This window comes from Lupinus angustifolius, chromosome LG07, assembly GCF_001865875.1.
Source record: "Lupinus angustifolius cultivar Tanjil chromosome LG07, LupAngTanjil_v1.0, whole genome shotgun sequence".
Taxonomy (NCBI): domain Eukaryota; kingdom Viridiplantae; phylum Streptophyta; class Magnoliopsida; order Fabales; family Fabaceae; genus Lupinus; species Lupinus angustifolius.
In genome coordinates, this window is record NC_032015.1 from 1,518,062 (window position 1) to 1,544,120 (window position 26,059).

The 26,059-nt window shown below is 32.9% G+C and overlaps 2 protein-coding genes and 3 pseudogenes across 2 annotated transcripts; 3 read left to right on the top strand and 2 right to left on the bottom strand.

The window, feature by feature from the left end:
* LOC109352828 lies at positions 2,121-4,164 on the top strand (annotated as a pseudogene).
* LOC109352830 lies at positions 4,020-5,636 on the top strand (annotated as a pseudogene).
* LOC109351594 (dof zinc finger protein DOF2.4-like) lies at positions 11,007-12,720 on the bottom strand. Its single transcript, XM_019593090.1, has 2 exons — positions 12,369-12,720; positions 11,007-12,188 (listed from the first exon to the last, which is right to left on the bottom strand). The coding sequence occupies exons 1-2, from the start codon at positions 12,417-12,419 to the stop codon at positions 11,307-11,309; spliced, it is 933 nt and encodes a 310-aa protein (XP_019448635.1). The 5' UTR covers positions 12,420-12,720; the 3' UTR covers positions 11,007-11,306.
* On the top strand, positions 20,756-23,735 carry LOC109352102 (heat shock cognate 70 kDa protein 2-like). Its single transcript, XM_019593916.1, has 2 exons — positions 20,756-21,062; positions 21,694-23,735. Exons 1-2 carry the CDS (start codon positions 20,849-20,851, stop codon positions 23,424-23,426), a joined length of 1,947 nt encoding a protein of 648 aa, XP_019449461.1. The 5' UTR covers positions 20,756-20,848; the 3' UTR covers positions 23,427-23,735.
* The window catches only part of LOC109353091, a 1,687-nt pseudogene continuing 1,114 nt past the window's right edge, over positions 25,487-26,059 (bottom strand).

Here is a 26,059-nt window from a genome sequence, read left to right on the forward strand (position 1 = left end):
GCAGTGAATTCGTTAGGTTAATTTCACTCTCTTATCATTATTAGTGTTCTTTTTTACCTCTTGCATAAAATATATAGGATAAATTTCATAAAAATATGATAAATAACAGAAGTAAAAAATGTGAGATTTTATTGGAATGAAGCATGAAATGCTTAATAGATGTGATGATACAAGTGTATTTTGTTCACTAGCATTCTAGCTCAAAAATGTCAAAAAAGGAGAGCTAAGTTTAAGCATTCAAATTAGGATATCCGCGTCCCCAATTTGAATTCAACACATTGGTCTTGTTATTTACTATGTTTACATAAATGAAAAAATGCCTATTCTGTTTCTAGTCAAAACGCTAGCTATATATCTATATACTGTTTAAGTTAACTTTTTGTTATGAATCTTGAGAAGACAAAAGACTTTATTGAATAAGTTGTATTTATTTTCTATATATCAAATTCTATTTACTTTTAAATATAATTAATATAAATAAATGTTGAGTAATATATTAATATAAATATTTAATTAATAACAAATAGATATCACAATTTAACTAAGATTTTTTAGGTATTAACAAAGATATTTCTCACATGGTTAAGTAATTAATCATTTTTTGTTACATAATTGTCTCTCTAAAAAAAATCATTCTCAATAATCGAATTTTTAATTTTTTGATCATAATAAATATCTAACATAATCTTATATTATTAGAGCATTGAAAGTATAAAAATTAAACAATGTACCAGTCTCACAGTAAAAACACCACTTTAGTTTTATAAATAAAATGCACGTTCTTCAATAATATAAGAATCATATAAATTCAGTCCTTTAATTATAGTTAGTTATCATCACTTTAGTTTTTCAATATTTATAGTAATTTTATTCCCCAATGTTACACACAAAATGATAATTCAAACATTATTTTTCACTATTTAGGAATTGAATTAATGTCATTATTTTATCTGAAATCAAATTTTTGTCAACCACATTTCTTACACCAAAACAATAGTTTATTTCTTAATCCTAGAATACTTATATTAATATAATATAAATCAAAGTTAAAGCTATGATTTATATATTATAATTTACCAACAATGTGTTGGTTTAATGGTGTAATTAGATCTCTAAGGTTGATGATCTGATTCTTGAGAATAATATTTGTTGGGAGGGTAACCACAAACTCCGAAAGATATTAATTCCTTACCAGAAAAAAGAAACACTCTTAATAATACCAAAAAAATATATCATAATTTAATTTAGGATGCCTTTTCCCATAAAAATAATAAAATGTTCAGACTAATGAAATTATTACATGTAGAATATATATATCCCTCGTTCACATGTCATGATTGTTCCACTAAAAAATCAATAAAAAAAGAATGTATTAACGTATATAAGTCGTTCTAAGACATGTGACATCCTTGGAATGCGTAGCCTCCCGCTGCATGTACTTTCTCCCCACAAAAAAATGTTTTACCTATATCATTTATTTTGAAAAAATACTCCATCCCAAAAAGAAAGTGTAGTTGACATTATTTTCCTTTTATAAAATGGACAATTGTTTATTGATTTACTAGTAAGCAAAAATGAATCTTTATAAAATCCAAACCTTAATTTTAGTGCAATTTGCTATTACAAATCAAATGCATATTTTTAGGCGTGATGCCTTGGAAGTGCAACTTACAAAACAAAACATAAAATTAATATAGTAGCTACGGAGATTAGGTCAGATTGGTGTGGCTAGTACTTAATGAGGTACACGCAGGTTGACATCGATGTGTTTTTTTTTTGGGCACAAAGGGTGTGTGATTTTAATAAATTGATTTAATTAAGTTAATGATGCATTATCCCTTTAATAATTTTTAGTATTTTATGATACACATTTATATTTATATTTTCCCCTCTAATTATATGAGGTTATTAAAGTTTATTGTATTTAGTTTTTATAACTTTTATATATTTATCTAAACTGTGTATAACCGTACAAGTTGTGGATGAGTATAAAAGTATAAATGAACCTAGGTTAGCTTAACCAACCAACATGGTTAGGCCTCACTCGGCGTGAGCCGCGCCATAGAAGGAAACTACAGAAGTGATTGCGTCTGGGCGTGTTTCTCTAATTTACAACAACTATGATCACCACCAAAACGGTGTCGTATTGTGCGATCTACGAACGCGCCATCATGGAGAATGAGATAGTTCAAATTTTGATTGAGTTGGTGAATGAGATATGCGATCTCTGATTACAGTACCGCAACTTGGCTCGTAGGTTGAAGCTTCTAACCCTGATGTTCGAAGAGATTAGGGATATGAACAAAGATGCTATTTATCCCTTTCGACACTTGATATATCAGATGAAGTTAAAGAGCAGGTATAAATATTTTAATTTTATGATATACCAATGTATGTGTGCATCACAGGGATCTTCCTCAGTATCTAATGAACCTTCTACTAGTTAGTTGTTGAGAATAGAGTGGGCAAATGGGCAATGTGTTGTTGGGGTTATTGTGGATCTTTTTTTTCTTTCTATTTTTGTTATTTACATAGCCTTGTTTAATTCTTCCTATCACTTCAGGTTGACCTAGTTCTTGCCCAATTTAGAAGAGCAAAAGGGAGGATTGATGAACCTGATGTGAAATTGTATGACGATTTGTTGTCCCTTTACAACAAGTATAGTGATGCTGATACAGATCCAGTTGTTTTAAGTCAAATTGCTGAAAAATTGCAATTGAAGGGAGTAGCCAATCTTACACGAGAATCACTTGCTTTGCATGAAATGGTGGCAGCAAGCGGTGGGGACCCGGAGGCACACACTGAGAAAATTTCAATGCTAATGAAGAAGATAAAAGATTATGTGCAAATAGAAAATCTAGTGATGGAATGTAGGAGGAAAATGCCTTTCTTCAAGCGTCTGCAGTCAAGGCACTATTCAAAAGAATCATCACGCTCCAGTTATTCCTGATGATTGACGGTGTCCGATTTCCTTAGAATTGATGAGGGATCCTGTTATTGTAGACTTATGAGCCTTCTTGTATTGAGAAGTGGTTACAAGCAGGCCATGGGACTTGCCAGAAAACACATCAAACTCTACCTAATACTGTTATCACACCTAATTATGTCTTGTGAAGCCTCATTTCACAATGGTGTGAAGCCAATGGCCTTAAACCACCAAAACCACCCAGCAGTTCTCGACCTAGTAAATCAGCACCAATCTACTCCCCAGCTGAGCAATGTAAGATTGAAAATCTTTTCCAAAAGCTCACATATCGCAGTCTTGAAGACCAGAGATCAGCTGCAGGTGAGATCCGCCTTTTTGCAAAGCGGAATGCAGAAAAGTGTGTGGCCATTGCTGAAGCTGGTGCAATACCTCTCCTTGTTAGTCTCCTAACCATTTCTGACTCTCGCACTCAAGAGCATGTTGTGACGGTACTTCTGAATCTTTCCATATGTGAAAATAACAAAGGAAGCATTGTATTTTCCAGGGCAGTTCCAGGCATAGTTCATGTGCTGAAAAAAGGAAGCATGGAAGCTCGGGAAAATGCGGCAGCAAGACTTTTCAGCCTTTCAGTTACTGATGAAAATAAGGTTATAATTGGTTCTTCTGGAGCCATACCACCATTAGTGTCATTGCTAAGTGAGGGACATGAAGGGGTAAGAAAGATGCTGCTGCACCACTATTCCATTTGTGCATTTACCAAGGTAACAAGGGAAAGGCACTGAGGGCTGGCATTATTCCCACACTGATGCGACTGCTGAAAGAACCTGAGGGGGCAATGGTGGATGAAGCATTGACCATTTTGGCAATATTGGCTAGCCATTTTGAAGGAAAAGCTGCCATTGGTTCTGCCAAGGCAGTGCCACTTTTGGTGGAGTTCATTGGGAGTGGATCTCCAAGGAACAAAGAGAATGCTGCCACTGTTCCATTTCTATTGCTAATCTCGATGACAACTGAATTGTTTTGTTTACACTTTTGTTCATTTTGTGTCTTTTTTCCTTTTTGAAGTGTTGAAAGAAACGGTTGTTTGGAGGAAATGGTGGAAGATCTCCTCCCCCCTCCATTAAGTTCATTTGTTTGTGATATTCAGAGATGTAATGCAAAAAGCTTTGTGACGTGGGAATTGTATAATTGTAATATTCTGATCATCCTTTTTAATGAAGAGATGTTTTGTTTATTCATGTCACACGGCATATGACATAAAATTTCCCAATCTATCTAACTAGATGCTATTGAATTGGACATCGAAAATCGGTTCATGAATTATCTTGGACAATCGACTAAGTTTCTAAAACTATGTTTCAACCGTCACGTGCATTTATCAAGGTCCCGAAATGTAATAGAAATATAGAAGGATCATGAATGAAGCATATCACGTTGATGAATCAAATTTGTTGACCTCCATTTTTGTTTCTCTAATGTCATGGTGTTGCATTTCATGCTTTCTTTCACACATGTATTTGTTTCTATTGTAATTGTTTAACAATATTCACCAACCAACAATATTGTAATTTTCTTAAAGTGAGATTAGGATAAGAGGTTGAAGATATATACATTAAAAATAAATATCTAATACCTTAAGAGATGGTGAACTTTATTTTCCAGTACATTTTACCATTTTTAATTGCTTATCTTAGCCATAATAAAAACCCGAAACAAGCTTAGCTTATTGCTCTCTAGATTTTATTTTATTTTTGCAGAGATAACTGTTCAATATATAAATATCCAAATTTGTACCCCAAATGCTATTACTCCCCCTGGTGTAGACATTTCAATAATGCATTTATCAGGATGTTTAAACATCTCGGGACATGGTATATATACTTTCGGCTCAGTTCTCATTTATATGGGTTTTCAGGTCCCCACGCGAAAGCATGGAAGTAGAAGAAGAAAAAGAAGATCCAAATGATTGAGGAAGAAATGAAGCAGTGGGTAGGAAAGTAAGACAAGGGAATCAAATGAGTTTGAAATCTGTGCACTAAGTAAAGTTTTTTACACTGTCAGTACATCATCCACTATTGAGACTTTTCAGCCTTTCAGTTACTGATGAAAATAAGGTTATAATTGGTTCTTCTGGAGCCATACCACCATTAGTGTCATTGCTAAGTGAGGGACATGAAGGGGTAAGAAAGATGCTGCTGCACCACTATTCCATTTGTGCATTTACCAAGGTAACAAGGGAAAGGCACTGAGGGCTGGCATTATTCCCACACTGATGCGACTGCTGAAAGAACCTGAGGGGGCAATGGTGGATGAAGCATTGACCATTTTGGCAATATTGGCTAGCCATTTTGAAGGAAAAGCTGCCATTGGTTCTGCCAAGGCAGTGCCACTTTTGGTGGAGTTCATTGGGAGTGGATCTCCAAGGAACAAAGAGAATGCTGCCACTGTTCCATTTCTATTGCTAATCTCGATGACAACTGAATTGTTTTGTTTACACTTTTGTTCATTTTGTGTCTTTTTTCCTTTTTGAAGTGTTGAAAGAAACGGTTGTTTGGAGGAAATGGTGGAAGATCTCCTCCCCCCTCCATTAAGTTCATTTGTTTGTGATATTCAGAGATGTAATGCAAAAAGCTTTGTGACGTGGGAATTGTATAATTGTAATATTCTGATCATCCTTTTTAATGAAGAGATGTTTTGTTTATTCATGTCACACGGCATATGACATAAAATTTCCCAATCTATCTAACTAGATGCTATTGAATTGGACATCGAAAATCGGTTCATGAATTATCTTGGACAATCGACTAAGTTTCTAAAACTATGTTTCAACCGTCACGTGCATTTATCAAGGTCCCGAAATGTAATAGAAATATAGAAGGATCATGAATGAAGCATATCACGTTGATGAATCAAATTTGTTGACCTCCATTTTTGTTTCTCTAATGTCATGGTGTTGCATTTCATGCTTTCTTTCACACATGTATTTGTTTCTATTGTAATTGTTTAACAATATTCACCAACCAACAATATTGTAATTTTCTTAAAGTGAGATTAGGATAAGAGGTTGAAGATATATACATTAAAAATAAATATCTAATACCTTAAGAGATGGTGAACTTTATTTTCCAGTACATTTTACCATTTTTAATTGCTTATCTTAGCCATAATAAAAACCCGAAACAAGCTTAGCTTATTGCTCTCTAGATTTTATTTTATTTTTGCAGAGATAACTGTTCAATATATAAATATCCAAATTTGTACCCCAAATGCTATTACTCCCCCTGGTGTAGACATTTCAATAATGCATTTATCAGGATGTTTAAACATCTCGGGACATGGTATATATACTTTCGGCTCAGTTCTCATTTATATGGGTTTTCAGGTCCCCACGCGAAAGCATGGAAGTAGAAGAAGAAAAAGAAGATCCAAATGATTGAGGAAGAAATGAAGCAGTGGGTAGGAAAGTAAGACAAGGGAATCAAATGAGTTTGAAATCTGTGCACTAAGTAAAGTTTTTTACACTGTCAGTACATCATCCACTATTGATTTGTATCTTTTATTTGAGAATCAATTATGGTTAACAAATCAACGGTAGACAATTTACTGACACTGTAAAAAACACTTAAGACAATATATACTATATACATATTAAATCCATCAAATATTAGCCACCTTTTAATATGCATCTTGCATTGCCACCCATGTTGAAATTAAATGCACATGTATCCAATCGATGAAAGCTGAATTAAAGGTTTTGTTGATTGTTGTTTGGTCGGGACTAGCATTTGTACCTGGGTCAAGTTGACTAAAGTAGTTTCATAGCAACTACTAAAAAAATCATGAATGAAATTAAATTGTGATGCGGATTAAATTGTGTATAGTAGTATCATTATAAAAGTTTGTAAATAAATGCAATTATTATAGTTGTGAATATAATTGCAATGTAATATAAATCAGTATTACAAGAAACGTTCATGGTTTTAATTTGCAATGGCATTGTAGTTACTTTTTTATTCATCATAGCTTCAGATAAATATGGAAATATTTGATTGATCTACACTATAAATCAATATATTACAGATGATCCTTGTTCTGCACGTACACCAATAGTTCTGTAGTTGGCTTTGGTTTGATTAATAGGTTTCCTTTCTAGTTTCTAGTAAGATATGTACAACTCAAAAATAAGATCACATAATTGAGTTATTTAAACATAATGTTATAGATTTGATTGATGCTAATGTATGAAAAATGTTTTGTTGATCTAGACTATATCACTTGATGGATCACTCCGTCTCCAAATGAATTAACCTTCCTTTTTTAGAAGCGTGCCTATCCATCCTGTGAACTTGTCATATACTAAAAACAACCTTGTTTTCGTGTATGAATTTCTGAGCCCCTTGCTCTTCGATTTAATTGTACCATTGCAGGGAAGCAACCCTGCAAAATTGACCCTCACTTCTAGTATTTACTAGTACTACTACTTCTTTAGTTCTTTTCCTTTAACTTATAGTAATGTTTCTTCTTTGAGATCCACGCGCACCCACATTTTTGGAATCCGAGTAATCATTTACAACCTACGAGGCTACGACCAAAGACACCGAGAAAACTTTTGTTGTGTTGTCTTTGCTCCTCTTGTTATTTTATTCATTCTTCAAAGTTCAAACTCAATATTGGTCCTTAGTTCTTAGAAATTACTATAAAAGAAGTTGTCATCATCACTGTCTTCACCTTAGATTCTCAATGATGCCATTTTTTTACGACAATAATTCATTAATTCCCCGATTGATTCGAATAATAAAGTTTGTAATTATTATTGAAGATCTGTGTTCCAAGATTATGGGTGTAATTAATTTAACGTTATTGTATTAGAAGTCTTCACTGCCATAATTATTGTCCCATGGGCCAAAACATTTCCCAATACTTCTCGACAGCTACAATTTTTATAATTATTATATCATTTTACATATCTTTTGATGTTCAGGAAAGGATTTTAGAAATCATTAAATGTTATAACATCTGATACAGTTTAATTAAAATAAACTAACTTAGTTCACATTTAAAACTGAATTAAAAAGAAATAAATAAATATATGATGAAAAATTAATATTAAATAAGTGGTAAATTGATCGGAAAATAAAACATAGATGATTATTTATTTTAAAAAATAGAAAATAATTTTGAATAACATGAAAAAAAATCAATGTATATGAAGCGAACCATATATAAATTTATAATTATTGGACTCATGTTTTCTTCTTTTATTCAATCAACGATTGTATGCTATTTAAATAATTATATTTTCATAAAAAGTATAAAAAAAAAAAAAGGAATCAAAACAATTTAAAATTGATAAGAGGTAGTAGTTAGCAATTTAAATTATGTTGGTGAAATTTAAAACTATTTTTATGCAAGCACATGGATTCCTTGGCTTTTTCAAACTTCAAACAATAGAAGGAATCCGAGGAGGCAACTTTTTTTCCCATGGCAACTTTTTCTCCTTTCAAATTCAGGTGTATGATTAACATGGAGAAATGGGAATTTCATAATTAACAACTCCGTAATTGTATGTTGGATCATTCTGCTTAGGAAGTTCTAAAACAATCACCCACTCCAGTTTGGTCTAATATAGAATTGCATGATTTTGAGTGGGATTTTGGCGTCTTCCTAAAATGATTTCTTTCTAATCTAATAATTACAACATTATAAGTTTGACTCTTCCACTAATGTTTATTGTATGTATAAAAATTCTTAAAAACATATCTCTAGTCTCATCTCCCTCCTAGTTACTTGGTACATGTAAGAGCGTGCAATTAATTTAGGTTATGATGAGTCACATTCTACATTATTACTCTTTGTTTTTCTAACAGCAACAAATATTATTATTAATAAAATGTACCTAGGGTACAGAAGAAGTACCAAAGAAATAAGGTGAAATTACAAGTTGAACTAAAGACAATCGAATGATATAATTGATGGGTTGGTAATAGAATTGGAGTAAGTCTCTCTTTTTGTTGATCCATAATTAAAATTTAATTTTTACTGAGTCTACGATTTTCAATCGGAAAACTTCTTTGAACTAAAAATGATATCCTTTCAGGCTAATTAATTAGATAGCTCACATTATTGCTAATCAAATTATGCTTCAGAATATCCGACATTTTTTACGGAACGGTATATCCATATTACTCTTTGTATAAGACAATTATAATTCTAATAGAATTATAAGGAGTAATTCAATCATTACAATTTGCAGTGAAACATGTATAGTTTTTGGTTTATCTAGTTGTTCTTTTTGCGGTAGGAACTAATTAAGATTTAATCTAGTTCTACTTGGGCACTTATATTTTATACTATTATTATTATAAGATTTTTTGGAAGTAAGTTTTGAGCACACTAAAATGAACTTCAATGCAAAATGATAGGTAGCTATCCAATTTTTACCTCAATTTTCTTTTGGTGGCTGGCGTGGTTTTTTACCTAGCTTTGGTTCTTGCACTTCGATTTTTGATGTTTTTTTCCCATTTACCAGAATTTGTTCTCAAGTTATTACTTTATTTATAATTTAATAAAATATTTTTTCTTTTAAAAATATCCATTACTCCAACCTACCACACAAACGTCCATCTATGTTACAGAGTTGAAAATTGCATTTGAAAACACATTTTTCCTTCAAAAAATACACATGTGGGTTAAGGGTAAAAAGGTTAAAATTTACATAATAAGGTTATAAACTTAAATTTCAATGTGAGCATTGTACTCAAACAACCTTAAAAACACAATCCAACACTAATATGGTAAAAATATGATGCAATGAGCTTGCTTGGAATTCAAAAATCAGCACCATTAAGGAAAAGTGGAGGTTCAATACATAACACCAGCTTCTGGTGGGTTCTAAGTTCTAACAAAGGGTGGCTGAAGAGAAAGAGAAAAAAGAGCAGAAAAGAAAAGAAGCTTAAAAAGAAGAGGAAGAAGGAAAGAGTAAGGACTGAGGCTAGTACGTACTCTTCTGAAAATGAGTGTCAGAGTACTGTATGTCATGAGTCATCATTGTCTTTATCTTACACTTGTTACACTTCCTTGTTTAATGATTTAATCTCAGACATTTTTTTAAAAACATTTTATAAGCTAAGAGTATACATAGTAATATCGTAAGCATTTTAAAATTGCACTCCGAAATATTATGTCAAGAGTATACACAGTAATATCTTAATCCCTTCATCAAAATTTTTAACAATTGCAAACAAACCCATCGCAGTCGTTAACACAATATTTAAAACATCACACTTCCTATATATGTAATGTAACATTAAATCCCTTCATCAAAATTTCATGAAAGGGACTATCTTTTCACAACTTAAAGATTATACTTGAGAAAGAAAACTGCTGAAAAATGTAGTTGGGAGACAAATTTCATACACGAGCAAAGGTTGAGGGACAAAACGTATAGAGGAAAAAATAAATGCATGTAAACATTTTATACACTATTATCTACCATTTATTTTAAATTATTATTGACTCTTTAAAAAAAAAAGTAATACAAGTAAATGGTAAATAATATATTGACTATATATAAATCTTTATACTAACATTATATTATATTGTATAAATATTACGGATGAAAAGTATATTGAAAGTAGTAAAATGCTGAATGATCAAAACTGATGCTAACACAAATGCCCAATATCTTCTTCACTAAAAAATGGGGTGCATGGTATCAGTGCATGCGAAAATCGAAGTTGATTGCTATTATGGATTCCAAGATGCATGACAAACACTAATCCGTATCACGAAAAGCAGTATGGAATATGTATTTGCAAACCAAATTCACGGCTTTTCACTAAGATTAAAGAGATTTTCACAAATTAAGATAAGATAAATTAACGTAGAGCGGCACATTCTTTAGTACTGTATCAATTTCACTTTTCTTCTTTCCAGGTATACCCATGCTTTATTGTGTAAGTTGAATCTGATTATCATATGTGGGGGAAAAGTGATGCAGTAGTTTGAGCTAGCTACTGTGATAAGGTTGGTAGTAGTAGGAGTAAGTAAACAACATAGGAGAAAGTTTTGTACACAGAAATGAGAAAACAACGTCAGATATATAGCAAACTCACAAAATATTACATGCACACACAGTTATTCAAAAGAAGCCAATATTACAGTACACAAATAACAGATTACTTCACTCCATGAAAGAAAAACATAAATAAAATCAGTGACCAGATAGATATTACAAAAAGAGGGATTGAGTTCTACCATGATTGTCTGCGTTAATTTTCTGTCAACCCATGAGATGATAGTTAAACTTGGGGATCAAGATTGAGAATTTATCTGATCCATCAACGAAGCAAAGAGTTCAACTGGGATGATGAGGTTAAAGTCACAAGAGATGACTAGTGGAAGAAGAAGAAGGAAGACCTGATAAGTCACTCCATGAATAGTATTGGTTATTTTCTGAGACAGTATTATTCATAGATGATCTTAACAAATTCAGAGCTCTATTCTCTTCCATTTTAACTGGTGACTGCTGATTATTAACCCTAGAACTTGCACCTATATCTTCAATAAACCCAGAATTTGCTTCAACACTCTCATTCTGAAAAGGGTATGATGCAACTGAGGTTGACTCAAAACCATTCAAGAAAGGAAACTGCTGTAACCGCCACTGCTCCACTCCACCAGCACCAGCTGAATTACCACTACCAATTTGAAAGCCCATATGATCCGTTTGTCCTTGCAAACTGAGACCAGCCATGTTTGCAACACCATAACGGTTCATCTGGTTCTGTAGAGAGGCCATGAAAGGTAGGTTAGGTGGTTGAGTCATCTGACCAATTAGCTCATGAGTGTTTTCACCAGAGGGGATTGCACTTGTGGAACTAGATAGGGTTTGTTTCTCAGATGATGGAGGAGATTTGGAGCGACTCCTTTTGCTCTTCTTGTTCTTACGGCATCCTCCACCAACGGGAACGCTTCTGAGATTACCCCCTTTTGTCCAGTAACGCCTACAAGTCTTGCAGTAGTGGCGCGGCTGCGTGAGGCTGTAGTTGTTGAAGTAGCAGAATTTAGTGTTGGTGGAATTGCAGCGAGGACACTTTAGAGCTGTTTCTGGAGGAAGCAGCTTAGCTAGCCGGGCTCGATCCGCCATCGAGCCCGGCCTGATTGACCCCACAACACCACCTCCTCCTTGTGGAGGCAAAGGTGGAAGCAGCTGAGGGCTATCATTTCCATTTGCTTGGTGATGATGGTGCTGATTTGGTTGCTGCAAAATTATGCAAATCAATTGAGAGAAAAATAATTCTATAAAGGTTATTATGATGGAAATAAATCTGGTATATTCAAAGAGACATTAAAAAGAAAGAATAGGAATAATTATCTTTTAAAAAGAAAAAAAGTTGAGAACCTGTGGTTGAAACTTGAGGAAAATTAACCTTATTATTACCTGATGCCAATTTGGAGGATCTACATAGAGTGGAATAGAGGAGAAAACCATGGTGCTTGAAATCCTTTTATGTACTTTCTTTATATAAAGTTGGATGACTCTTTAAGGAGATGGTGGAGATAGAATCACACCAAGGGAATACTTACAGAACCGAGAAAGAAAAAGAAAAAGAACATTAAAGAGGAGGAGAGGGAGGAGGAAAGCAAGAAGGGTCTTTAATTTCTTTACTTTGTGCTTATTCCCTCATTCTGTTACTAGCTTTTTGTTTTATTATATTTTAGGGTTTTTAGTGGACGAAGTTTCTTAACTTATAAGCTTCTCTTTTCATGGGTTGGTTTGTAAATTTGTTCATAATAAAAGGGTGATAGTGGCTCCCAACCTCCCATATATGCATGGAACACATAGATTATTATAGCCACACCGTATATGTATAGCAACATCAATATAATTATCACGGTCTATTCAAGTTTGATGGTGGAATCAGCTCACGTAATCAAAGAATTTTAAGTTTGACCATGGTGGACCAGATAGATTGACATGCTCTGGAGTATTATTAAATGTAAAAAGTAATGCATTTCTGCAATCAAAGAATATGATAATGGTCATCATTTTGGTTAATACAAACGGAGTTGGTTCAATAAGTTTGAAACTTTGAATATTCCCTATTGACATGATGATTCCGTTAATTAGTAGGTAACAAATGCATGTGAATATTTATAGAGTTATGAATCTTTTCGGAACTCAACTCTGTTAAAAAAAAATTAAATTTTAGGGGGATATATGTTAAAAAGTGTAAAACTATATTATTAATGTTCAAACATGCACTGCCAATAATATTATTTAAAGAATTAAATTGTGACAACGTTAAATTATCTATTAATTTTAGGTTGTTTTTTTAGATAAGCGTCTAAAGATAAAATATAAAAATCAAAAGACAAATAAATATTATTTGATTTATTATGAGAAGTATCTTTAAATTTACGTGATATAAATAAGCTACTTCATTTGGAAGGCCTAAATAATTTAAAAAGTAATACATTTCCTGCTCATGTATTAGTATACAGTATAAGCAATTACCAATAACTTAGGAGTGCTACATGATAAAAAACTAAAAAAGGGAAAGGGGATAAAGTAATTCCTTCAACCATTTAAGAGGCATGCAAGCAAAATGGAAATAATTTAGAGTTTCAAACACATCGTGCCACACAAATGGTGATCTTCCAATTATTGAATAAATATTTACGATGTCTTGCAACTTTGAGCAACATAAAATCCCATTTTTCTTTTCCATTTCCCCTATCCAATTATTTGCATATTTTTATGTGACATATACAATAGAATTGCCGATCAAAAAAATATACATTACAAATGAAATTGGAGAAAATACTTTTTCTTTTACACCAAAGTTTTCTCCTCATTGATAGTTAGAAACTAATCTTTAAAGGCTTATATCAACGAATGAATTTTGACTCTCAACATTCCTTATACACATGAGGGAAGATTCAAAATGCTTAATTAATTTGTTTTTAGATATATTAATTTTCTCACATTACATTTTAAATTTATGAAACAGGACTGGTGAGTCACCCACTAATATGCCGGATTTTGTGAAAATATTTGGCAAAGGATGCGGCAGATGGAGTAATCAAAGAAAAAAGATGAGACAAGTAATTCAGAAAGAAAACATGAAAGAGGAAAGAAAACTTGCAAAAATGTCGTATATAACGTCTTCTATTATAAATAATTGGCTCTATAGTCATTAATTGCTTTACTTTTTTATATCCTCAGCAACAATAAGTTCAAGGCTTAAAGTTGTGGTCAGATCCTTTTTGGGCACATCACAAACACTAGTGACATGAATGCATGAATGCATGAAATGCTATGTTTATCCAACTTTATCATCAATATCTTTTTAATGCTTCAATAATTAATACTTTAAAACTGAGAGTGCTCGATTAGTTTAATAAATATCATGTATTTCTTTTGTCTATTTTGGCTTTACTTTTTTCCTTGATGAGGCCCCTTTTTCCCGGTGCGAGACCCCTAAATGTGGTAGATAGAAAAACAACAAATTCTTTTTGTAAGTGGGACGGAGTCATACTCAGACTAAGGCTATTGTGAGAGTGAAATGCAAACATCATGAAATCTATGTCATTCCTTCATCTATAAGAAATTTTGGTCTTCAGTCTTCACTTCTACTAAGCTTTGTGTTCATGCCACTTTCCGTATAACTTAGCTTGCAGTGTTAGAGAAAAGTTGTGGCACGTAACTATGTTGCAACTTACTTTAATATTAGGGTCAATTATTGTCAAGTTTAAAAATAAAAACAGTATAATTAAATTAAACTAAGCCACCTACTAAGGTCACGTGAAATATTAAAATTTAGGAGAGGTCGTGTCCAAGTCTTATATGGAGAAAGTGAGTTTAAGTTTTTCGAGCGTTGGAGGTTATTAGATTGTCTTCCTTCATTTTTTTACCGAGTGAGTCTTATATGGAGATGGTGAGTTTGGTTTTCTTCATCTAATTGAATAAGTGATGAGTTTAAGAGTGAAATGCAAAAATTAAGAGCTTGTGAGTTGCATTTTAAAGAGGAAGAGAAAGTTTGAAGTTATATAATACACTTGTGAGACGATGACTTTACAACCCTACTTTTTCATTTCTTCTCATATATATAACGGATCTTAAACATCTACGACTTTTATTACTTATATAATTCAACTTGCCTCATCCTATTTAACTAGAGATTTCATTATTTGTCGGAACATGTAAATGATAAAACTCACTTTTATTGTATGGCAATGACAAAGTGTTGTTTCTGGTGGGGGATAGGTAAGAACTTGCGGATAACATTTGAGTTTATACCTATTTGTGCCTATTCCATTTTTAGTATGACTGCCAAGCAATTTCTTTATCTCTTCGTCTCTCTCTCTCTATATATATATGTGAGTATATGAATTCATCATATATTGTTTTTTATATATGTTCAACTGAGCGTAAAAGACAAACAAACAAGACTAAATAGTAATCCTAGGAAAGGCTATCCCACAAGTGTTTTCACAAACAAGAGCATGAAGACAGAGAGGAACAAAGTCATAAAAATTACATAAAAAAATCTCCATGCATGGTGACCCATGTTGGCCAAGACATCTACACATCGATTAGCGTATGCACAAACGGTAACATACATTACTTGTAAGTTAATTGTTAATAAATGAAATATAATTTTATGATACATGTGATCATCATTTGTATGTATAGTAGGAGATATTATACGTTGATTTTGTAAAAAAAAAATATTGTTTTCCATACCAAAATTATTCACGACATTGGTATTCAAGAGCAAAAAAAATTACCACTATATAAAATAATATACTCTGTTGGTCTTGTATTCCAATTTTGTTTTGGATTCTTCCTTCCATGCTTACAATTAAAAACAAGTAACAATTCGACAAAACAAATAAAATAAAAGAATAAGATGAAAATCAGGATTTGTCTCTTTTATTTTATCCATAGAGATCTATCATGAATAGAAGAGGTGAAGTGAAGAATAGAAAGTGTATAGTGGTCCAGATCAAATAATCTCTAGTGGAGTAGAAATGGACAAATTGACCATGGTGGGTTTGTGCATGGAAGTGGAGTGGTGGGGTCAAAGATGACCGTGTTGTGTACCATAATGCACACACACTTGGAGGGAATCAATTTCAATCATTGTATCGGATGGGAATCACATGTCCCCAAGCATATCCTAAAGTTTGTCTCAAATCAATTATAATGAAGTAAAAGTAAACAAAATCATAAATGTTTAAATTTTTTAACACATATAGCATATTATGATTTGTTTAGGATAGACTCTACGACATGCTTAAGAACAACAAATCTTTTTCCCATTTTGTCATGAGATGCTTACGGTCGGAACGAGAATCCTTATTGCCACCTCATACATTAATTGGTCCCATAATAATACCACTTTCCTTACATTTGCCTACTATGGAATATATACTCTACGTGATGAAGCCATTGATGTGGACGCTGCACAATTGAAAAATGGAAAATGCCAAACCAAATAACCCACTAATCATTTCTTTCCATGCATCTTCCTTACATAGTTATTCATTTTCAATCTTCTTCCTCTTTTCCTTTTCTTTTCATTCCCAACATGCATATAGCAAGTTTCTTCTATCATTTTCTAGTTCCAAATTGTATTTCTTTTATTTTGTGATGTTGATTATTAGGTAAAGAATGATATGGCTGGATTCAAAATAAGGAAATGAGGTGGGCGAGAACGTGATGAAAATAAATAAATAAATATGAGAAACTGCTTTTAACTTCTACTTTTGTTTTACAGATTAATATTTATAAATAATGAGAAGGGGAAAAACGAGGTGCTTGATTGGTAGGTCAACTTTATTTTAATTAATATGCTTTTCTTAATAGGTATAAAAATCACATAATTCTTATTTTATATTTTTATAACTTATGTGAAGGAATGGTTATAACGTATGTTTTTCATAATCTTATTTAAAATTAAAATATTAAATTAGGAAAAATAAAATAAAAATATATAATGTGACATTTTTATAGTTATGAAATCAAACACAGCCCAATTCTATTTGATATTTCATTTTAGAAGTAAATAATAAAGAAAATAATTAGGGTAAGGTCGTGGTATCTGTAGAGTTTGCATGGCTTGGAATTGCAGAATAATCAATTCACTTAGTCATTCTTGCATGAAACATGACTTAATTGTTGAGTCTCTCTTTTAAACCATTATGTCATAAAGTGTTTTAAAGGGACTGCCACAGAAAGATAATTTAAATAGCATTGGATACTCTTAGAAGGTGACGTAGGAGTATAGGATTATACTCACATTAGTCAATTTATTATCAATATCACCAGTCCCATGGCGTGTGTCAAAAACAGACTCTACATAACTTATGATATATATACACACACGTTTGAGTACCCCTCAATCAATACAAATATATTTGCTTAAAGAAAAAAAAGTTAGCTGTGTGGTGGTTAAACTCTACACGATTACTTTACTTTCTCCTCCTTCATTTTAATTAGCTAAAACTATTTTTTATCAGAAAAGTTAAAATTGAAACAATGATTGAGATAATTGCATATGATTACTTAAATAAAAAACGGAAAATCTCATAAATTTAGGTGTTGTTAAGTTCGTATATTAGTTAAATCATTAGGAAACAAAAGCAAAATAACTGCCAAAAAACATTAACGATGGGGACTAGGGAGAAAATCACCCATCACGGTAAATATGAAATGGGAGTCTCTTATAATCAGTACTAAGATATAGCTTAAGCATTGTTCAAATGGGTGCCATGGGGGATGCAGAAGAAATGCTATATCGTTTTAATGTTATCGAATCTGTAGACCCATCTTCTTCTTGATTGTAATTTTGCAACAAACTCTTTTTAATGTGTGATTAGGGTATATATATATATATGGCTAGGTGTTCAGATAGTGCTACCAAGCTCGATCTTTTCACTCAATATCTAGGGTTTTGTAGGAGCAGCTCCGTTGGTCGTGTGGAGAATTGTTTTCGTTCACAGGTTTATGATCCATTTGGTTAATGAGAAATGATGTAGTCTTTGTTGGAAAAAAATTAGCTTTATGTAAATCATGGACTTGGTTTAAATCAGAACTTTAAGATGGTTCTGCATAAAAATAAGGTCCGAATTGTATGATTTTGCAAAATGGTGGGTGGATCTTTGGTAATGTATCTCATGTATACTTCAATCATCTTAGTAGACTTGATTTTGAGTTCATCATCTCATATATTCACGCAGAAAAAACATGGAAATATATCCTCAGCTGGTTCCTTGAAATGAGCTTAGAAACGGAATAATTAAATTGCGAAATGATTAAATTTTATTTGATCAACCATATATCATTGTTTGTGTTCAAATTCATTATTCAACTTAACTATTAATATCCTTAGTGACGATTATAAGTGTGGATAATGTTGAATAATTTCATAATCAAAATGTAACTATCATACTTACTAAAATCGTGGATAAATACTTTGTCATACATCCCAAATTCATTATTCAACTTAACTATTACTCACTACGCTTTTATGTTGATCGGCCACGGTTTAACCGTGGCTAAAAAACTATTTTTCCTATAATAATTGTGTACATAAATTAAATAGAGTGAGTTTCAAAGTAACTATTTTTGATAAGTGTGTGACCATGTAATTGACGTTGGTTATGTTTATTTAGCAAAAATGGTTTAAAAGTTAGTTAAGGGCCATGAACTAAATGTATGTTATAAAATTCGTTAATCAGATAATTTTTAAATTATAAGTGATTTTGACTAACTTATCAAATCAGGATCTATATGTTAATGGGTTTTTTTGAAGAAAAAAAACTCCTTAACCAAATAAATGTAATGACTTCTCTTTTGAAAATCTAAATTGACATGATGTTTGATATTTAAAAAAAAACGATTGCATATTTTTTAAATGAAAAATGTTTAGATATTAGTTTTACTTTCGATAAATAAAAATTATGTACATAAATAATAAATGAGTATATTGGGTACATAAATAATGTTAACCTTGAACGCGTTTGATTCCAAGTTTTAACCGTGATAAAGGTAGAAGAGATTGGGTGAAAGGGGGTGATGGTGTTGGAATCTAATTCCCTATCTGTTTTGACAGATTCTACTTTTTTGCTCACTTTGATGCGAAAAGCTTACCACTTAATGTTGCGAAATTTTAGTTGTAAAGCCACCAAAATTGCAGCCTTAATCCTGCATTCACTTGTCTTCAGACTCTCTTAGGGGACAAGAATTTGTTGTCCCAAACACTATTTCAGACCAATTCCATTATGCCATGTTAATTAAAAAAATTAAATATTTATAACTTTATCAAATTTGCTTCATTATAATTAGTCAGGGGTGTGGTTGGGGACAGTAGATCCTCATCTCTCTCCCAAGAGGTCACGGGGATATAAAAGAAAGAAATAATTACATTAACTGTATACAAAGTAAGACATGCACGTGGATGAGAAAAGAAGATGAGAGAGTGGGACTTATCTACTTGCATTGCATGACTAAATTCATTTGAGTGAAATGAGATGAAGATTATATGTCATAAACAAATAGTATCTCACTTAATATCTCAAGTCAATTAAAATGTTCCATTTTATTACTTTAGAAGATAATGAGATATCATTTGGAACATGTGATTTTCATCCATCAAGTCAAAAAGCAAAGTTTAGCATACAACTTACTACGTAGCCCTCCCTCTTTCATGTTTGTGCCAGACTTTGTTTGTTGCGTCAGGGTCATGGGCCGCAATCGATTACGTTGTTAATACAATTATAGAGGCCGACGCGGTTTCAAAGATTTTCTTATTCATTTGATATAATTATATACACCACGTTCTCCACCACATAGATGTTTTATATAAAAATATTATATTTTCTTAACAAATCATCTTAATCATAATTTTTTTGGCATTATTATATTCTACCGGCATGAACTTGATGCTATCACATGCCAATCAACTTTTCTATGATCAGAATGATTTTTAAGTTAATTTATCACAAAATATTGCATGGATTTAATATGTGTATGTGTTTTTTAAACTCATAGCATTACTCATTTCAGGCATAATTAATTCTCTCATCTAGTTTATGCAAAATAAACATTATCAATCACGTCCTTTATTTTTCAATTGAATTCAACAATTTTATACTTTACCCATGTTGATGAAGTATATTTGATTGATCCTGGGGTGTGAAAAATCTGTCTCAAATCTTAAATTTCTATCACTAAAAAGCTCTCACACTCGTATGGAACAGATCATTGTTACTGTCTCATAAGACGAATTGGTAACTGTTGTCCGTAAAACTTCTTAGCCCACTTCAAATAAAAGCATGGGCCAGACCTGAACCTTATGTCACCTCTTCATATTTTTTCTTGTACAATAAAGTCGTAGGCCCAAATATTGATGCTTTATTTGGAGATCCACCTAGAGTATTAATGAAGATTACTTATCACATTTTGTGTTTTTATTTGTGTCTCCATCCAATAAAAATATAATACTTAATTCAAAAGAAAAATTATAAATTAATATTTTTATATTACTTAAGGGATAGAGAGACATCATTTTTATGGGACATAGAATGTTTGTTGACATAGGATATTTAACAAATAGTACTACAAGTACACGCGTAAGTTAGTTGAGACATTTTGTGACAGTTACTTTTAATGGTGTTCCACGTAACCAAAGAATGCAAATCACATAACAAGTCTTAAGGAGTTTGAATAGGGAAACTGTACTATTAGCACAAAAGGGCTATTTTTTCCTTCCTAATCGAATCACGTTTGAAGAAGAACATTATGGAAAATCACTTTCCCTCATTATATAATAACCCAAAACCCATTTGAACATTCAACATATATTAAGGAAAAGTTAGTGTCTTTGTCACTTATTACTAGAGAGTAATAAAATGTCTGGCAAAGGTGAGGGTCCCGCAATAGGAATTGACCTTGGTACAACATACTCATGTGTTGGTGTTTGGCAACATGATCGTGTAGAAATCATAGCCAATGATCAGGGTAACAGAACCACACCCTCCTATGTGGCTTTTACTGACACTGAACGTTTGATTGGAGATGCTGCTAAGAACCAGGTGGCAATGAATCCAATCAACACTGTTTTTGGTAACTTCTCTCCACATTTATACTGTCAAAATATATTCCTAACAAATATGTAATACTCTTTATATGTGTTAGAATCAAAGTGTATAGAAGAGTACAGCATCATTTGCCTTTTTTTATTACACGTAATAATTATTTTTTCTAGTGTAATTATAGTTATCCCACTTATTTCTAGGGCTCACATCTATTTGTAATCATTGATCAAAATAACCTGTTGTTCTAGAAATAATGACAATTGATCATGAATAGCTATGTTAACAAATTGATATTGGAATAAAGAGGTGTGAGATGATCATTTTCTTTTTGCTTAATTTGATGCTATCATGGCACACATGTTTGCTTGATTCTCTGTACTTGAATAAGTGCAAATGTTTTACAAACAACATTTGTTAACAACAATGGGACAACAAAGGTATGTTCCTTTGTTGTTATTTTTCAAAATAACCATGCATCTGAGGTAAACCATATCTCATTAGAAAACTGTTAAATAAGTTATGCAACTTAATTATACAATGCATCTGTTAATTAATTGTTAGCTCCATGATTATCAGTTCCCAATAAGTTTTCACCTCATTTTTTTTATTTTTTCTATGAGCATATAGTATGATGTAATTCTAATTGTGATGTGGGTTAGATGCAAAGCGTTTGATTGGAAGGAGATTCAGTGAAAGTTCAGTGCAGAGTGACATGAAGTTATGGCCTTTCAAAATCATCCCTGGAGTTGCAGAGAAGCCCATCATTGTAGTAGAATACAAAGGTGAAGAGAAGCAGTTTGCTGCAGAGGAGATATCTTCAATGGTCCTCATGAAAATGCGTGAGATTGCCGAGGCCTATCTTGGTTCCAGTATCAAGAATGCAGTGGTTACGGTGCCTGCTTACTTCAACGACTCTCAGCGCCAAGCTACTAAAGATGCTGGCGCCATTGCTGGTCTTAATGTTATGCGCATTATCAACGAGCCTACGGCTGCAGCAATTGCCTATGGTCTTGACAAGAAAGCCACATCAGTAGGAGAGAAAAATGTGCTTATCTTTGATCTTGGTGGTGGAACCTTTGATGTTTCACTTCTTACAATTGAAGAGGGTATATTTGAGGTAAAAGCTACTGCTGGAGATACCCATTTGGGAGGAGAAGATTTTGACAACAGGATGGTGAATCATTTTGTTCAGGAATTCAAGAGGAAGAACAAGAAAGACATTAGTGGGAACCCTAGAGCTCTTAGGAGATTAAGGACATCATGTGAAAGAGCAAAGAGGACTCTTTCTTCCACTGCTCAGACTACCATTGAAATTGATTCTTTGTATGAGGGTGTGGATTTTTACACCACCATAACTAGAGCCAGGTTTGAAGAGTTGAACATGGACCTCTTCAGAAAATGTATGGACCCTGTAGAGAAATGCTTGAGGGATGCAAAAATGGACAAAAGTACTGTCCATGAGGTTGTTCTTGTAGGAGGGTCAACTAGGATCCCAAAGGTGCAGCAACTTTTGCTAGATTTTTTCAATGGAAAGGAACTTTGCAAGAGTATAAACCCTGATGAGGCTGTTGCTTATGGAGCTGCAGTACAAGCTGCAATATTGAGTGGTGAGGGTAATGAAAAAGTGCAGGACTTGCTGCTACTTGATGTTACACCACTTTCACTTGGGCTTGAAACTGCTGGTGGAGTCATGACTGTGCTTATTTCAAGGAACACAACCATTCCTACAAAGAAAGAACAAGTTTTCTCTACTTATGCTGATAACCAACCTGGTGTGTTAATTCAGGTGTATGAGGGTGAGAGAACAAGGACAAGGGACAATAATTTGTTAGGGAAATTTGAGCTTTCTGGAATTCCTCCTGCTCCAAGGGGTGTGCCTCAAATCACTGTCTGCTTTGACATTGATGCAAATGGTATTCTGAACGTGTCTGCTGAGGACAAAACTACGGGGCAGAAAAACAAGATTACAATCACAAATGACAAAGGGAGGTTGTCTAAGGAAGATATTGAGAAGATGGTTCAGGAGGCAGAAAAATATAAGTCAGAGGATGAAGAGCACAAGAAGAAAGTAGAGGCTAAGAATGCACTTGAAAACTATGCCTACAACATGAGGAATACCGTGAAGGATGAAAAGATTGCATCGAAGCTCAATCCCACAGATAAGAAGAAAATTGAGGACTCTGTGGAAGACACCATTCAGTGGCTTGACAGTAATCAGCTGGCAGAAGCAGATGAATTTGAGGATAAGATGAAAGAGCTTGAAGGAATATGCAATCCTGTTATTGCTAAAATGTATCAAGGAGGCGCAGATATGGGTGGTGGTGCTATGGATGATGATGCTCCTCCAGCTGGTGGAAGTGGAGCAGGACCCAAAATTGAGGAGGTTGATTAAGACTAAGGTCTAATTAACATAAATCATTTTTTGTTGGAGTTGATTTGCTTAGGAGGACTTTAGACTGAGGAGAATAACTAGCATAGATATGCTTGTGCATGTCTAGAATTATGGCTCAAAACCATGAGATGAATTCGAATTCTTGTTTCCTTTTATGTTTTGCTTTAATTGTGTATATAGTACCTCATCACCACCAATAACCATCATGCCACACAGTATTTGCCCAAGTGTTTTACATTTAGATTTTTCTTGACCAAAAAATTTGAACTTTGCTACTTGGTCTGAACCATTGAAAGAGTTGAAGCTGAAATCCATTTTGCCAGTGCCATTCTGTTCCTATAAATACCATTTTTGTTTGCTTCCAGTGGTCTCTTCACCTACTTATCCTGACCCCAAAGAAGACCAAGTTAGGGAACGAAGCAAAGGCTAACATCAAATTTCATGGCCATGGCTGTTCAACCCCCATTGTGTGCTTTTGTAAGCTTTGTGAAGAGACAACTGCACTTTTGACTCTAGCTACAAAATCATCTTGGCTTTCCTTGAAATTCATGTTTAAAAATTTATTGTTGGTGCAACCTCACTAGTCATTCACAAGTTAAATTACACACAAATAAATACTTGATGATTTCTCTCTATAATTTCACTCTATGCCTTTCAATTTCAATATTAACTAGTTATTTTTATCCAAGGTTGACTAGTGTTGATAAAGGAATAAATCAGCTAGTATTGTGTTGAGCAGATTCATAAACTAGTTTTCTTGTGTCGCTTACAGATGTATCTGGAGTTTTAACTCATTCTAAAAGCAACCATATCATCAAATTCTAAACCAAATGAGTCTTGGACTCCCCTATTTTTAAAAATGGTTTTTTTGAAGAAAAAGATAGAAGAATCTGTTTGGTAGTGATGATAAAATAAAGATAGAAGAATCTGTTTTATATATTTTTTTTGAGGATAACATAGTGAAGTTTAATGAGTAATTTATACTATTGACAAAATTAATCTAAAACTTGTTGAGACAAGGACCTATCTCCTTTTGTCACTCTTGTTGGATTAGGGAAATCTTTAACCTCACTTTCTGGTACAGGCACATGACTCTTTTGACCTTCTATCTCAGTTTCTTTTATACAATTTCTCCTCTGCATCCCTCAAGAACTTAAATTTTGAAGAGGGTTGAATCCTTGATGTTTGTAAGAATCAAGATTATCCAAAGAATCAAGAATATCACTCAAGATTCTTGTTCTTGACCCTTTTCTGCTTCTATCTTCAGACTCCAAATCTTCTTTTGATTCTGAATAGAAATCTTGGTGGACCAGCTAGATTATGCAGCCTCATCAACTTTGACAAATTATATTACATGACTAAATTTAGTATGTAGCATGTAAACATTGGTAAATAAATTGATGAAGCAAACAGATTCTTATTCTCGCTGTCGTTTATTTTGATTCCGTAATAGGAAGGAAAAATGTGGCAAATGGATTTATGGCATGCGAGAGTCTAGAATCTGATGGAGATAGTGATATCTGTCATAGATTTAAATTTTAAATTATTTTTAAATAAAAAAAATGTGAAATTTTCTTAACAAGATTTCAGCCCATTTCTATGATGTACTTAGGGCATTTATTAATGTTAACCAATTTATTTATAAACATTGTGTTTATTGAATAAGATGACATCCTCAAAAAAATTCATGTCTTATATCCTAAGCCAATATATTGCAACAAATAATAATAATAATTTTTTGTATTTTTATGATTTTTTTTTAATTAATTGACATTTTTTTATATGATTAATACATAACAGTAAGTTAAAATCTTGTGACAATGATATGATTGGTACATAACCTTGTGTCTATATCTTCTTTAAATAATGACAATATAATTCCTTACGATAAGGACAAATTAAAGCTATGTTACTCTACAATCTCACATCTACAATTTCTTGCAGTTATTTTCCGACAAAATAAGGTCTCGAAATGATAATTTCTGAATGGATGCCATGCAATGGAACAGTTGGCTATAACATACTACAGTTAACGAAAATACGTACGTCAAATTAACCCAAATCTCGTTACAATGAAAACCGATCCGTGTTAAAAAAAAGTGGTACTCAAAGTTGCATGTTAGTATTTTTTTTCAACATCTTTCAATCACTCACTTGAGATCCATGCCCAGAAGTAAGAAAATCAAAGAAGGGTCTATTTCCAGAACAATCACCATTTTCATTGACATGATCAGAAGAACCAAAAGGTGTATCAGTGGAACTATCAGGAGAAACTAAAGCAAGGGAAGACACATGGCCATTTGTTGTTTTTTCTTCCAAAATGCCAGTTGGATGCAGAGGAAAGAGATCCAACGTTTCTTGGTTATTACTGTAGCTGAAGTTATAACCCGAGATTCTCGGTTGCATGCTTTCATATACCATCGGAATGTTGCAGGTACTTGACATTCCCATGGGCAAAATTTTCTCACTGGGGCTCCTAATACTTACGGGTACAAGCACCTTCGAATGTTGAGGATAATAGCCTATTTCATCTTGTGCTTGTGGCATGCAATATGGAGCGCACAGAACTGAAAAACAAAACAATAGCATTATAAAAATAAATTAGGTAGGGAATTCCATGATAAATTTAATAT

Coding starts and splice junctions, on each gene's coding strand:
- LOC109351594 (XM_019593090.1), bottom strand. CDS start 12,419: ATGGTTTTCTCCTCTATTCCACTCTATGTAGATCCTCCAAATTGGCAT. Junction 12,189..12,368: donor ATCCTCCAAATTGGCATCAG/GTAATAATAAGG, acceptor ATAATTTTGCAG/CAACCAAATCAGCACCATCA.
- LOC109352102 (XM_019593916.1), top strand. CDS start 20,849: ATGTCTGGCAAAGGTGAGGGTCCCGCAATAGGAATTGACCTTGGTACA. Junction 21,063..21,693: donor TCCAATCAACACTGTTTTTG/GTAACTTCTCTC, acceptor GATGTGGGTTAG/ATGCAAAGCGTTTGATTGGA.